Genomic DNA, 16180 nt, shown 5'->3' on the forward strand with positions numbered 1-16180 from the left:
GTAATGAATGCATTTTGAGAGGACTGGAGTACAGTCGGCCCTCCTTATCCGCGAGTTCCGCATGCACAAATTCAACCAACCGCAAATCGAGAAAACCCGGAAGTGGATTAAGAGCAAAGAGGTCCTTCTGCAGTTGTACAGGGCCCTGGTGAGATCACACCTGGAGTATTGTGTTCAGTTTTGGTCTCCAAATTTGAGGAAGGACATTCTTGCTATTGAAGGAGTGCAGTGTAGGTTCACGAGGTTGATTCCCGGGATGGCGGGACTGTCATATGTTGAAAGATTGGAGAGACTGGGCTTGTATACACTGGAATTTAGAAGGATGAGAGGGGATCTGATTGAAAAATATAAGATTATTAAGGGATTGGACACACTAGAGGCAGGAAACATGTTCCCGATGTTGGGGGAGACCAGAACCAGAGGCCACAGTTTAAGAATAAGGGGTAGGCCATTTAGAATGGAGTTGAGGAAAAACTTTTTCACCCAGAGAATTGTGGATCTATGGAATGCTCTGCCTCAGAAGGCAGTGGAGGCCAATTCTCTGGATGCTTTCAAGAAAGAGTTAGATAGAGCTTTTAAAGTTAGTGGAGTCAAGGGCTATGGGGAGAATGCAGAAACGGGTGTCAATGGCTGATTGTGGATGATCAGCCATGATCACACTGAATGGCAGTGCTGACTCGAAGGGCCAAATGGCCTACTCCTGCATCTATTGTTTATTGTCTATTGTCATGCGTTCTTCGAGCATGTACAGACTTTTTTTCTTGTCATTATTCCCTAAACAATGCAGTATAACAACTATTTACATAGTAGTTACATTGTATTAGGTATTATAAGTAATGCAGAGATGATTTAAAGTATATGGGAGGATGTGCATAGGTTATTGTGGATCGAGATCGAAAAAAATCAGAAGGTCTCTTACTAAGTAAGTCGGAACAGCTACATCCAGAATTATTTAGTGTCAGTTAGTCAAATGTTTGTCTTAGAAAATAGTATATATTTTCTTTCTATGCATATAAAACACTTAAACATATATATATTTCAATAATTAAACCACTGCGTTGCTTAGTAATAATTGTAGCTTTCATCGGGGCAGGACCTTTCTCACTTCACCCTTTAAAATTGTTTCTATCGTTGACTGACTGTAGCCTAATGCTTTTCCAATGACCGATGGCGTTTCACCTCTTTCCAATCGCTTTATTATTTCCACCTTATTTTCAATCGTGATCGTGATTATTTTCGTGAACAGAACACTGCAGATTCAGAGCTCCGCTGGGTCCTAAAGTCCACCGCTCTGAGACAGGTTAAATAAGGTCCGGGGTTCCGCTGGGTCCTAAAGTCCACCGCATTGAAACAGGTTAATTAAGGGACTTGAGTATTCGCATGTTTTGGTATCGGCGAGGGGTCCCAGAACCAATCCCTCGTGGATAAGGAGGGCCGACTGTATAAAAACAAGGCTGTAATGCTGACACGAGGAAATCTGCAGATGTTGGAAATTCAAGCAACACGCACAAATGCTGGTGGAACGCAGCAGGCCTGGCAGCATCTATAGGAAGAAGTATAGTTAGGGCAAGAAAGATCAACCCTGATGTTACTGAATGTGGAAAAGCTCAAGGGACTGAATGGCCCACTGTTTCAAATTCTTATGCCCATCAACCGGACTTTCTTTATTAGAATTTTCCTTTCCCCCTCATGATGTCATATTCATCGGAAATGCTGAGCTGTGCACTTGCACAGATGGGGTGCAGTGTTTGGTGTTCAGGATTGTTATGCTGAGGAGCAGCATTGATTTGCTAGTGTGTAATCTAGAGATTACCAAGTGTGGGGGAGATTGTGAGGAATAATTGGGATAGTGAAATGCAAGAATTCATCCCAACATTGGTCCTGTGTGCTGTCGCCCATTGCATGCTCTCGTCTGTGTTTACCTTGTGTTGATATTTTACATCTGAACATATAGAAGATTGTTGAAGTCTGCTCTTCGGCCAACCAGCATGCTGCAGTTTGTAAAATGCATCCAATGGGATATTTGAAGCATTATGTAGAGAGCTCTACTAGAATATACTAGCCCTTACTTTAGGAATTGAGGAGGGGAAGCTAGTTAGAGATGACTTTGCAGAAACCCTTTGGGAACAATGACAACAATTCATAAACTATATGGGGGGCATGGGAAAAATAAGATTGAGAGGGACACTAAACTAGGGTAAAACAAATTTTAAACATGTAAGACTGTACCTGTAAGTGAATTTGGAGCAGCTGCTGAGGTGAAAACAACATCCAATAAGTGTCATTTAAATGCAAGGTAATAAGAGTTCGCTGTCAGCATGTTCATGCAAAGGTGAGCTTATGGAATCTTGGTCAATATAGGATATTGAAGTTTATCAGCAAAAAGAAATAAAAATGTGTCAAGTATACAGAATTGGATCAAATGAGTCTTTAGAGGTCAATAGAGAGAACTTCAAAATGGTGGGTAAAAGGAACCTTAAGATTACTTTAGCAAGTAGGATAAAGCCCCTTAGGGAAAGACTGAGGCCCCTCAGGGACCAAGGAGCTAATCTACTTATGAAGCCAGTCCTAAATGAATATTTCTTATTTGTATTCACCAAGGATAAGGATGTGGATGCTGGAGAGTTAAGATATTCTGGAGCATATAAGGAAGGGGAATGCACATCTGCATGAATAAGTCTCTAAGGCTTGCTGGGATTTATCCTTGTTTACTAAGGGAATCAAGAGAGGAGATTGCTCAGACTCTGATGGAGATTTTTGAATATTTGTTAGCCACAAGTGAAGTACTAGAAGATTGAAGGATGAGTAATATTGTTCTCTAATTTAAAAGAAAAATTGACAATAGGGACAAGCCTGGAAAGTACATGCTGTTGAAACTTACATCAATCGTACAGAAGTTGTTGAAGAAGATTGTGAGAAGCAGGTTTTATGTTCATTTGCAAAAACAGGGATAGATTAAAAGAAGTTGGGACAGTTTTTTGCAAAGGAAATCATCTCTTTCAAATCTGATTGAGTTTTTTGAGAGGTGATTAAGAAAATTGATGACAATACTGTTGTAAATGTTGTTTTCATATTCCAAAAAGGTTAAGGCACAAGGGAACTGAGGTATGTTGGCTAACTGTTACCAAAATTTGCTTGATGATGATAGGAGACCAGGAGTGGTGGTGGATGAGTGTTTCTCTTGAGTGGAGCTCAGCAAGATGTGGTGAACTATAGATATAAGTGTTGGGACCTTTGTTGTTTGTAATAGGTATAAATGACAAGGATGAAAATGTAGGTTGCCTCATGAGTAAGTTTGCAGATGACATGGAATCTGTTGGAATGGTAGACAGTGAATATATTATAATACAGTGGGACCTAGATCAGGTGGATGGTTCAATGGAGCCGTGGCAGATGGAATTTAATCCAAATAAGTGTGAGGTAATACACTTTAGAAAAGTCAAATTTTGTTAAAAAATGTAGAGTAAAGGGAAGCGACCTTAAGAGTGTTAACGTACAGGGAGAACTTGGCATGCTAAAAGAGGTGACATTGGTAGATAGGCTGACAACTCAGATTAGCATAGATAGGCAACATGGGCAGCATGGTGAACTGAAAAGGCCCATTTCTGTGATCCTCCCTGTGTGGAAAATTATCCAGTTTTTAATCCTTGAAGTGAAGTTCCTTAACATTGATCTTGTATTTGATACTTAATATTTTTTCTCCTTTGCTTCTGCTACTTTAATTTGAGCAGATTTGAGTTTATTTGTATATTATTTAATACTTATGTATGTCAATGGGTTGACTGATTTCCAAACTGCAGTTTTTGATTCTTTTTCTTTTGTTGCCTCTTTTACAGTTGGCATCAGTCTTGATGCTCCATTCAAGATGTTCAAGAAGTGCAAGTATACTTCTCAGAATTCAGTGACCAGGATCGATTATATTATGATCTGGCTAGTGCCTCATCATAGCTTGTGAAGATATACTGTACACCAAAGCTGCTCTTTATCTGTGTTAACATTCTCATTCCCACAAACATTGCACAGACACTGAAATTTGAAACCACAGTCATTCTGCAATTCTGTTTGAAATCATCCTATTACAACTATATTCTATTCACTGAATTCTTCTCATATATCTGTTGATGAACTTATAATATACAGGTGTTTGACTATGTTTGTTTGCTATATTTCCAATATGAATTCTGAAATGACTTTTTTGCAATAATTCTATTTTGTCTCTATCTTCCTATTTGTCAGCTGATATAACAAGCTTATACAGTATGTTATTTCAATGTCTAGGCTCTCAGATGTAGATCAGAAATAACAAGTTCAAGCAATTAACCTCACACATGGGCACTTGTCCATTTGGTGTTACATTTCCTTTATTTTCTCTATTTCAAGCTTCAGCTCTAATCTGATTTGGTGTATGGACCTCCAATGACACAACATGATGGAGAAATGCTTCATAAGCCTTCGTCAAGTCTACAGTGAGTTGTTGGCTGGAGTGAAGCCCAGTAAAAACAGCCATGAGCTAGCAGTGTTCCTGTCTCCTGAAACGTTTGAACAAGAGTCGGTCTCTTCCATAGAAACCAAGAAAAATAACCTTGTTTATCATTTCCGCGGATGCTCATTGCGTATAAATGGCAATGACACGCAACTAGAGAACCATTCATCAGCAAATGATGGTCAGAATGAGATCTTCTTACTTCAAATGAATATGATTCATCTGATGAGTTCTAAGTTGTATTCAGAGATACTAAGGCAAGATGTCAGAAAAACATATCTGAAGACTGTAACAATACTACTGGAAGATATGAAAATTATATCTAAACTGGTGAGTGTTGGTTGATGCTTAATATTGATTGCTACTTTGCAGCACAGAAATAAGGATTTTGACTCCACCAGTTTAGTTTCTCCATAAATTTTCTTTCAATCTTCACCACATCTGGTAAGCTATTCTAACCCTTCTCAATAAAGTGCACAGTTTGCCCTAAATTCATTACTAGATCCTAGGTTACATTCCCTAATATATCTACATCTACCTTGAAAACATAGCTGATTTTAAAGATTTCGAATACATTACACCATGATACTTTTCACCCTTTCCACTGCTGATCCCTCAATGAGAACTGGTGTGTGTTCCCTCGACTTCCACTTCCTGAAGTCCACAAGCAATTCCTTGGTCTTACTGACTTCGAGTGCAAGGTTGTTGTTTAACACCACTCACTGGCTGAGACCAACAAGAGGCCAATGGAGGCCATCATGAGCTTCAACTTTCATTTTCTGAGTGGCATGAAACCAGCTCGTCTTTTCACAAGCAATATTTTTTAAACAAAATTTCATTAAGGAGGCAACTAAAGACCTCTATCGCCATGTGTGTAGTACACATCCACCTGCACTGCACTTTCTGTGTAGCTGTTGCACTTTATTCTGCATTCTGTTATTTTTTTACCTTGTTCTACCTCAATACACTGTGTAATAATATATCTGTATGAACAGGATGCAAGGCAAGCCTTTCACTGTATCGATTTAAATTGTGACAATAATAACCTCATTCCAAGACGAAACAGAAAATAGGATCAGGAGTAGGCATTCGAGCCAGCTCCACGATTCAGTAGATAATGGCTGATCATCTAAATTCAATGCTCCATTATAGTTTTCTACCTGTAGCACTTGCTCCCTCTGGAAAAATATTGAACTCCTTGGAAAGAGATGCTATTGTTAGAGAGAATAGAGCTGCTAGAAGCACCCATTTCAAACCCACAGGTTTATTTGTAGCCATGGATGATAGTGAGGTTCCCTGACTGCACCACATTTATCTTGTAGCAATTTGTGCCCTGAGCATCACCGAAGAAGCCCCATTGTACTCTTGACTCATCTGTGACTCAGTGGTAGTGCCCTTCATTTCAGAGTTAAAAGCTCAAATCCTGCTTAATCCACAGCCCTCTATTTATTAATGCCTTGAGTGGAACTTCATCAAGTACCTTCTGAAAATCTATGTAAGCAACTTCTGCATTTCCTTCATGAATATTCTCCATTACATCTTTAAAAAGGGTGTCGCAATTAAAGCGGCGCTATTACAGTTTGGGGTGTCAATGTTTGGGGTTCAGTTCAGGTGCTGTCTGTAAGGAGTTTGCACATTCTCGCCATGACCGTGTGTGTTTCCTCCAAGTGCTCCGGTTTCCTCCCACAATCCAAAGACGTACCAGTTAGGAAGTTCATTGGTCCTATGATTGGGCTAGGGTTAAATAGGTGGGTTGCTGGATGGTGTGGCTCATTGGGCTGGAAGGACCTGTTCCGCACTGTATTTCTGCAGAATATTTTTTTAAAATGAAACACGATTTACTTCCAACAAAAATGTGACTGCTGCCCTACATTCATCCAAATCAGCACCCTACATTAATTCAAACTCTGCAATGTCAGAAGTGTGTCTTTCTCTTGAGATTTCAAAGCATTAATAAGATATTAGACTACTTACTGCTTTCTTAAGTGGATATCAAAGATCCCATGGCATTACTCCAGTGAAGAGCAGAGAATTCTGGCAGTGTCCTGAACACCATTGATTACTCCATCACTATTACTAAAACAAATTATCTCATGATTATAACATTGTTGTTTGTAGTTTCTATAATACTACAGTACAACAAAAGCCACACTTCTGGAACACTGATTTTTTTTTTGAAGTGTATTCAGGGAATCCTGAGAGCACTATGAAAAGTTTGTTATATTGTCTTTAATGTATAAAATCTGTCACAGCCCCATATCTCTTGTCTTTCCCATTGAGTTCAGAAGTCAAAAAGTTATGTTACAACGTTATAGAACTCTAGTTAGGCCGCATCTGGACTATTACATACAGTTCTGATCGCTCCACTATAGGAAGGATGTTGAGGCTTTGGAGAGGGTGCAGAAGAGGTTTACCAGGATGCTGCCAGGTTTAGAGGGCATGTGCTATAATGAGAGGCTGGACAAACTTGGATTGTTTTCTTTGAAGAGGCTGAGGAGAGATCCGATAGAGGTTTAATAAGATTATGAGATGCATGTGTAGATAGAGTGGACAGGGAGTATCTTTTCTCCAGGATAGAAATGTCTAATACTAAAGGGCTTGCATTGAAGGTGAGAGGAGGTAGGTTCAAAGGGAAAGTGAGGAGAAATGTTTTTACTCAGAGAGTGGTGGATGCCTGGAATGTGCTGCCTGGTGTGGTGGTAGACAGAAATACATTAGAGGCTTTTAAGAGACGTTTAGATAGGCACATGAATGTGAAGAAGATGGAGGGACGTGGAAATTGTGTAGGTACGAGGGATTTTTGGGTTTTTTTTATTCCCGTTTAGCTGGTTTGGCACAATATTGTAGGCTGAAGGGCTGGTATCTATATCGTGCTATTCTATGTTCCCTGTTTAATTCCTTGGTTGCAGGGTTTTTTTTAACCTTTTTGCAATCTTACAATTCCTATAGGTTCCTTTTCAGCCACTAGCCCTTCCTGGTACCCTTACTCTAATTTACTGCATCTCACCCTTCCTGCACCCCCCCCCCCCCCAAGGTATATAAAATCATGAGAGGCATAGACAGGTGAATGGTCACAAATATGTTTTCTTCCAACAGAGCGGAGTTTAAAACTAATACATATAGGTTGGGTGGCGGGGTGGAGATGCACTGTACCAAAAGCGCTCCTTCCCTCCGCTAGCTTGCAAGTCACCCTTGGGGCAATGTGCAGCTCCTGCTTGGCATTGACAAGTTGGGCCTAAGGGCCTCTTTCTATCCTGTGTAACTCTGACTCTTTGCCCTTCTTCCCAGCATTTCCTCCTCTTCGTTCCTGTAAACATTTTGCTGTTCTTGTCCTCTTTGTGACACTCCTCTTCTATAACATTCTTTTCTCTCTTCCACCATGCATTAGAAATGCTTTGTCAGCAAACACTACATAATTAACTTTAAAGAGCGAAAGTCTCTTCAAGTATTGGCAGTTAACAACCATAGTACAACCACCCCTTGGACTGAAGCTCACTTTCTAAATTGGTTTCTAATTTGCTTAAGACTCAAAAATTCTAAACTTGATTCCTCTCATGCAAATATGCATTTGAAATTTAAATCCAAATCTTTTAATAAGTTATAATAGAAAAAATCACTGCTGTTAGAAAGCTCTATGCCACCAGAAACACGAAGTGTGGCCATTCTAATACCAGAGAACTTACTAAAGGATAAAATTTTGTTATTCTAAATTAGAAGCAAGAAGTGCTGGAAATAATCAGCAAGTTCAGAATGCATCTGTGAGAAATAAAACCGAGCTAATGTTTCAAGTGAAAGACATTTCTTCAGAATATCGTAACAAATTTTTTGATTTTCATCTTTGTAACTTGTAGTTTGGCCATTTTTTAATGTCCAGAATATGAAATGCCAACCTGTCTAGAATTGAAGCAGATGAAATGAAGCTTGGATAGACTAGCAGTTCTGTACTTCTATGCATATGTATTACGTACATGGTGATACTCCCTCAGTGAAAATATTTTGAGAAGACTAGCAGGTTTCATGCCACTCAAAGAATGAAAGTTAAAGCTAGTGATGGCCTCCAGAGGTCTCTTGTCGGTCACAGCTGGTTGAGTGGTGTCGAAATGACAACCTTGCACTCAACGTCAGTAAGACCAAGGATTTGTTTGCAGGCTTAAAGAAGTCAAGGGAACCCACACCAGTCCTCATTGAGGTATCAGCAGTGGAAAGGGTTTGTATTGATGCAATTACAAAGAAGGCACCACAGCAGCTACATTTCATTAGGAAATGGTGGAGCCTTATTATACCACCAAAGACTCACACAAATTTCTATAGATGTTCTGTGGAAAGTATTCTAACTAGTTGCTTCACTGTCTGGTATGGAGGGTCTATTACACAGGATTGGAAAAAACTGCAGGAAGTGGGGACTAGTCTCCCCAGCATTAAGGACACTTACAAAAGATGATGCCACAAAAAGGCAGCATCTGTCATTAAGGACCCCCAACACCCAGTCAATGCCCTCTTCTCATTGTTACCATCAAGGAGAAGCTACAGGAGCCTGAAAACTCACAATGTTTTTCCCCACCACCATCAGATTTCTGAATGGACTATGAACCCATGTACACTACCTCACTATTTCCTTTTTTTGCTCTCTTTTACACTTTTACATTATTAATTTTATATTATTTTATATATATACACACACACACACACATATATACAGTGTATATTTCTTATTGTAATTTACTTTTTATTATGTATTGCAATGTACTGCTGCAGCAAGATAACATATTTCTTGGCATATGCCAGTGATATTAAACCTGATTCTGATTCTAGTCATTGTAACTTTAAGCAGAGTTAACATTGTGCTAAAATCTCCTTAAAGCAGTCATCATAATTCACAAGTACCAAAATCTTTCTCAATCTTTTTTATTAAGTTTCGAGTAGATAAACATAACAATGATAACGGTACAAAGAGACCGGGATTACATTAATAACGGTTAACGTATACAGTAACAGACTCCGAGTAACATATGTAATGTGAGCCTCCCAATCTCTTAGTAACTAAACATGAAAAAATTCGCTGCCATGTTTTATCGGTTAAAATCATTATTTGTCATTAACTCCGCTCCTCTCTACATGAACAAAAAGTTATTGAGAAGGATTCGGAAAAGGTCACAAGTATTAAAACCTAGGGTACTGCATGGTGTTACACCATTGTTTTTCCATACCCATGCCCTCACTACCAGATGCCTGAGACTTATTCTCTTAAACTCCTTCTTATAAATCTAAATTCTTACAAGAAGATTAGGTCCAAATAAAAATCAGGGAGATGAGAGAGAATTGAATGGAAAAGTTATCCCTTAAAGGTCGAGTATTCATTACATAATTAATTATGCATATAATCAGAACAAAACAAAATGTCAGAATGATATAGAAAGAGTCTGAATTCAATATTTGCATAATGTTATTTTTATTAGTTGTTGTACTCTGAACATTTTACATTATACATGATGCATTCTTTCCCTAGGCTCTCTTGTTTGACTGCCAGGATAAGTTGTTGTCTCATATGGCAATGAAATGTGTTGCATCTTTAATTCTGGTTCAGATTCTTTTTACGGTGAGTATAAATAAAGCTTATATTGGCAAAGCATTTTACCACAAGATATGGTTGATGTGGTGTTGCTTTAAGTAGAATTGTGTAGTAGTACTCTAGTTGAAATACTCACAGCCTTGACACACTCAGTTTCCTCTTGCAAAGGAGAGTCTTTTAAGTTTAGTCCTCAAGTTGTCATGGTTAAGATTTTGAAAACTGAATACTGCAAGGCAACCAGAATGAGCACATTATTGTTTGAAATGTTTAGAATAATAAATTCATAGAAAATTTTGGCTCAGAAGGAGGTCATTCAGCCCATTCTGTCTCTTGGCGCAAAGCCTTGCAGTTACAGTTTATCAAGTGCTCATCCAGGGAATTTTTACAATGTAGTTAGGACTTCTGCTTCACAAGCCTTTTGGGCAAAATATTCAGATCCTGACCACTCTTTGACTAAGTATCTTCTTACCTTTCTTTTAATACATCTAATTAGTTTATATCTTGTTACCTTGTCACTCAGCTAAAGAAAATAGGCCATTGCTCTTTGACCTGTCTAGGCATTTCATTCAATAAACTATATCTCCAGACTCCTCTGTTGCAAAATAATAATTGCAAATTAGATGGTTTCTCCTTGTAATCAAACATTTCCAGCCCTACCTTTATAAGTTGCTTTAGCAGAAATATGCTTGGTATTTTTAGTATTCTTATTCCAGTCTAACTAATGTTTTATATAGCATTAGCTAAATGTCCTTGTTCTTATATTATATACCTCAGCCAAATAGGTTTAATGGCTTCTTAACCAATCTATTGACCTGCTCTGCTAGCTCCAGGAATCTCCAAATATGCACTGCCTCAGTTCTCACCAGACTAACTTCCATTTGCCACTTATTTTCCCACCTAACAAGTCCATTGACATATTCCTGTAGCCAGGATCTTTCATCCTCACTTTCAACAACACTGATATCTTGGATGTGATCAGTCTGTCTCCTCACTACATGATGTTATCATAGAGTAGGTGATTTGTACTGATATCCCTAGGTGCAAAGCCTCCTGGTGAGTTGACCTTAAGTCCTCCATTAGTATTTTCAAGAAAACTAGATCAGTCCTGTCATTATAGTTCAAATATTTATAACGCCATGTGGCCGATGGTAGACTCATTAGCCATAAGACATAGAAGCAGAATTAGGCCATTTGGTCCATAAGTCTGTTCTGTAATTCCATCATGGCCGATTTATCATCCCTCTCAACCCCATTCTCCTGCCTTCTCCCTTTAACCTTTGATACCCTTAGTAATCAAGAATCATGATCTTGAACCAAGATCAAGAAGTCAATAACTTCCACTTTAAATATACCCAACGACTTGGCCTCCACAGCCATCTGTAGCAGAGAACTCCATTGATTTGCCACCCTCTGGCCAAAGAATTGCTCCTCATCTCTGTTCCAAAGGGATGTCCTTTTCTTCTGAGGCTGTACCCTCTGATCCTAGATTCTCCCACTACAGAAAACATCTTCTTCATGTCCACTCAATATTTGATAGGTTTTAGTGAGATCCTCCCCTCTCATTCTTCTAAACCCCAGTGAGTATGGACCCAGAGCCATCAACTTCATATGTTAACCCTTTAATTCTGGGGATCATTCTTGTGAGCAACCTCTGGATCTCTCCAATACCAACATTTCCTTTTTTAGATTAGGGGCCCAAAATTGCGCACAATTCTCCAAGTGCAATCTCACCAAAGCCATTTCAAGGAGAGTATGAGTTGATAAGTATTATAGTTTGACATATAACGTGAAAAGAAGCAGTCCAAACACTGACCCTTGCAGAACATCAGTAGTCACCAGCTACCAACTAGAAAAAGCCTTCTTTATTCCCACTCTTTTCCTCCAGCCAGCCAGCCAATCATCTGTCCATACTAGTATCCTTTCTGGTATGCCATAGGCTCTTACCTTGTTTAGCAGCCTCATGTGCAGCACCTTATCAAAGGCCTTTTGAAAATACAAGTAAACATCTGCTGACTCTCCTTTGACCATCCTGCCTGTTATTTTCTCAAAGAATTCCCAAAGATTTGTCAGGCAAGATTGTCCCTTAAGGAAACCATGCTGACTTCAGCTTATTTTATCATGTGCCTACAAGTACCTTGAAAACACATCCTTAATAGTGGACTCCAACATCCTACCAACCTCTGAAATCAGGATAACTCCTGTAATTTCCTGCCTTTGGCCTCCCTCCTTTCTTAAAGAGTGGAGTGACACTTGAAATGTTCCAATCCTCCAGAACCTAGCAATTCTTGAAAGATGATTACTAATGCCTCCACAATCTCTTCAGGTACCTTTTTCAGAACACTGGGGTGTAGTCCATCTGGTCCAGGTGACCTATCTACCTTCAGACCTTACAGCTTCCCAAGCACCTTCTCCTTAGTAATGGCAACTACACTCACTTCTGCCCCCTGACACTCTCAAATTTCTGGCATACTGCTGGTGTCTTCCACAGTGAAGAGTGTTACAAAATACTTCTTGAATTCATCCTCCATTTCTTTGTCTCTCAACCTCTCCAGGGTCATTTTCCAGTGGTCCAATATACACTCTCGCCTCTTTTTTACTCCTTATATATCTGAATAAAGCTTTGGTACATCTTTTAAATTTATTGGCTAGCTTGCTTTCATATTTCATCTTTTCTCTCCTTGTGACTTGTTTTAGTTGCCTTCATTTAGTTTTCCTCTGGCTTCCCACTAATTGTTTTTATGTTATCTTTGATTTCCCTTGTCAGCCACAGTTGCTGCATCCTCACTTAAGAATACTATTTCTGCTTTGGGATGAACCTATCCTGCACCTTCTGAATTGATCTCAGAAGCTCCAGCTATTGTTGTTCTGCCATCATTCCCGCTAGTATCCTCTTCCAATCAACTTTGGCCAGGTCCTCTCTCATGCCTCTGTATTTCCCTTTACTCCACTGTAATGCTGATACATCTGATTTTAGCTAAATCTTCTTAAACCACAGGGTGAATTCTATCATATTATGATCACTGTCTCCTGAGGATTCCTTTACCTTAAGCTTCCCGATCAAATCTGGTTCATTTGTCTTTTGAATTACCAACATTATTATTCTATAATTATACTCAAACCCAAACCTTTACCATTATCTACCCACCTCCCCTGCCAGTCACTCCATCTCACACCCTGAACAAACTCTCCAACATATTGATTGTGTATTTTGGCTTTATATCAAAATATGTATGTTTTGAGAGAAGGTATATTGTGTTGATAAAGTTAGAACATTTGATGTGGTATATGTGGATTTTACTGAGGATTTTGGTCAAGTTCTATTAGATAGATTAAAAAAATGAAAGCTGTGAATTCCAAGGAAAAATGACAAGTTGGACTAAACATTGGCAGAACAGCAATGGCCGCCGGGTATTTTAATGTCTATAGGGCTAAAAATCATGTAATGATCCAGGGCTCAGTTCTAGACTTCTTGCTTTGAGGTTTATCTAAGTGGCTTTAATGTGGGGACTGTGTTAGCGAGCAGGGAGCCATGGTCAGAGAGTACATAGTTAATATAGAAAATATTGATAGTAGCAAGAACCAGCTTTCAACCTTAAAGGCAGTGATTGGCTTTGAAAGCAGTAGGGCATCTATGCAAAAATGGACTGTTATTAAAATAGCAGCTGCAATATCACACACATCAGGCAGATACCAGGCACACGTGGTTTAGAAACTGATCACCACAATTATATAAGAATTGTTCATTTCTCAGCAGGTACTGTACATGCATACAAATACACTTATTCAATAGCAGTGCCTGCTCTTCTTTTCTGAAAAGAATTCTGTTTCAAATTATCATAAGTTTTATTGTACTACTCAAATTTCATATTTCTACTTTTATGAGCTTACCTTCATTAAGGTGCTAGAATCAAGCAACTGTTGATGAAGCAATGCCTAGTGGGTCTAATTTGTGTTTTATCTTTCTGGGCTACAAAGTCAGTGTGTAAGGTAGTGGTCGCCAAACCGTTGATTGCGATCGACTGGTGGATCTTTGAGACGATCCCAGTAGATCCCGAAAAAAAATGAAAAATAAACACACAAACACTGTTGAGAGATTGTTTCTGGGTTGCGGGGTTTTAGTTCTGTTCTTTCTGCCCAGTGTGCATTCGTGTAGCTCCCCCGCCATGCACTACACAGTGTATTTTAGTGGTCCCCAATCACCAGGCCGCGAGAAAACGATATGATTTGTTGAACTTGAATGCATGCGAGGTCACCAGTTGCCTAAACACAGTGATACCCTCGCGCCAGGGGTCACTGGTTGGCGGGAAGTGCCCTTAGTAATGGCCTGCAGCGCGGACAGATGGGCGCCTCTAAACCTGTTTAGCACACGGAATGTTCGTGGGGAACCTGGTGCTAAAATATTCGCAGACGACCTAATTCGGGCTCGGTTTCTTAAGTAGCAGAGCAGCTACCTCGCTGCGATCTGCTGAAACAAACTTCTGTTGGCCGATAGATCCTACAAGGGGGGCGGACACTCGTCTGTTGCACTCCTCTCTCAGTCGGTTGCTCTCTCCAGACTGCGACCACCGCGGCCCCGGCACGGGCACCTCCGGCCCTCACCTTGTCCTCTCACCCCACCCATGACCAGCTGCACCTGGCCAAGGCGTCTGGCAGCGGGCGGGCGAGCGGAGGCTGGAGTTCAGGCGGAAGGGTGTCTAATGAGGCAATGAAGCCCTCAAAACTGCTTCAGTGCCCGGAGTCCAAGCACCCTGCACTTAAAGACGAACCTGCTGAGATTTTTCAGCGGAAAAAACATGATCAAGCGGGTCAGAAGCTAAGTGCTGAGAGCCACGTAAACTAAATTGCGGAATAGACTGGACATAAGGAATCTCCTTCGAGTATCGCTGTATTCCGGTCGTGTTTAACACCCGCCCCGCCCCCTGTCGGCTGGTCCGCAAGAATATTGTCAATATTAAACCGGTCCACGGTGCAAAAAAAAGGGTGGTGACCCCTGGTGGACATAAATTATTTCTACTTCTGGGTTGCGGGGTTTTACTTCCGGTCTTTTCTGCCCGGTGCGAATGCGTGTAACTGATCGATTTAGTAGGGTCGATCTTGCCTTTCACTAAGGCTGAGGTAGGGGATCTTGGGCTTAAAAAGGTTGGTGACCACTAGTGTAAGGAATGACCCAGATTGAATGCACCTAGATTAAATCATTGTCTGTTGTATGGTACAGCCTAAAAACTCATACGCTATTTATCACACTATAGAAAATATACTTATTATATTGTAACCATAAAAGTTTACAATATTGTTAATGGTTTCAACAGGCTAGTTAAACGGATCACCTTGTTGCACAGTTGTATTTCCTGAATGGACGTCTATCAAATTGTGAAAGCTAATTACAAGGCTAACCGTTAAGTTTGGTGGGTCGCTGTTGGTTTAATGTGAATAGAGTCACCAGGGAGACACAGCTTGTAGATATCAAAGTTATAAAAGTCTTTATTTGGGACACATACAAGATGACAGCCTTTGGAGTCATGAGAGTGACAGAGACAGAAGCAGAAACTCCTCAAATCATTATTTGAGCACATTTTTATATGTTAAAATACAAAGATAACAGGACAAATTCTATAGTTACAATGCCCCCATATTTCTTCTTTTGAGTTACACATAGTTTTCAGATGCCTGTATCTTCCCATCAACGCACCCAAAATGAGTGGTAATTATTGTGCTGTCTGCGTCCTATTCTTGCAATGGAGTGTTGATTGCATTCATGCATTTGCAGATATATCAGTTAAATGCGTGTTTTCTGGTGTGTTATTTACTGTTCTGAGCTACATTTTGAATTCAATCCACAATCTATATTCAGGTTTGAAAAATGGTTGTTGAAGGTATTCTGCTACATACCATAACTCCAGAATATGCCTTAACACTATCACTTCAGAAAAGAATGACATGTTTTATTGTTGCAGCTTCACCTAAGATGGAGAAGTATGGGTCTGGCCTTGCAGCTGTGCAGTGTTCCATTCTGAAGAACCTCTGTTGCATCATTGGTTCTTCATTTAAAAAAAAGTTCCAGCTGTAAAAGGCTTTAGGCCAGACGTCCATTGTTCTGTTTATTTATTCCTTTCAGTCCATTTGATACT

The 16180-nt window shown here is 39.8% G+C and overlaps 1 protein-coding gene across 5 annotated transcripts in view; it reads left to right on the forward strand.

Moving 5' to 3' along the window:
- Positions 1-16180, forward strand: part of lins1 (lines homolog 1) — a 49148-nt gene that overhangs the window by 6854 nt on the left and 26114 nt on the right. For 3 of the 5 annotated variants that reach the window (XM_073032979.1, XM_073032978.1, XM_073032983.1), the window contains exons 2-4: positions 3837-4140; positions 4381-4813; positions 9990-10079. In XM_073032979.1, coding sequence (XP_072889080.1) covers positions 4427-4813; positions 9990-10079 — 477 coding nt within the window. In that variant the 5' untranslated portion in view covers positions 3837-4140; positions 4381-4426. Of the gene's footprint in view, positions 1-3836; positions 4141-4380; positions 4814-9989; positions 10080-16180 lie in introns of those variants that run through there. The other 2 variants (XM_073032980.1, XM_073032981.1) reach the window with 2 other exon arrangements.

The sequence above is a fragment of the Hemitrygon akajei genome, chromosome 30 (assembly GCF_048418815.1).
Source record: "Hemitrygon akajei chromosome 30, sHemAka1.3, whole genome shotgun sequence".
NCBI classification, from domain to species: Eukaryota; Metazoa; Chordata; class Chondrichthyes; order Myliobatiformes; family Dasyatidae; genus Hemitrygon; species Hemitrygon akajei.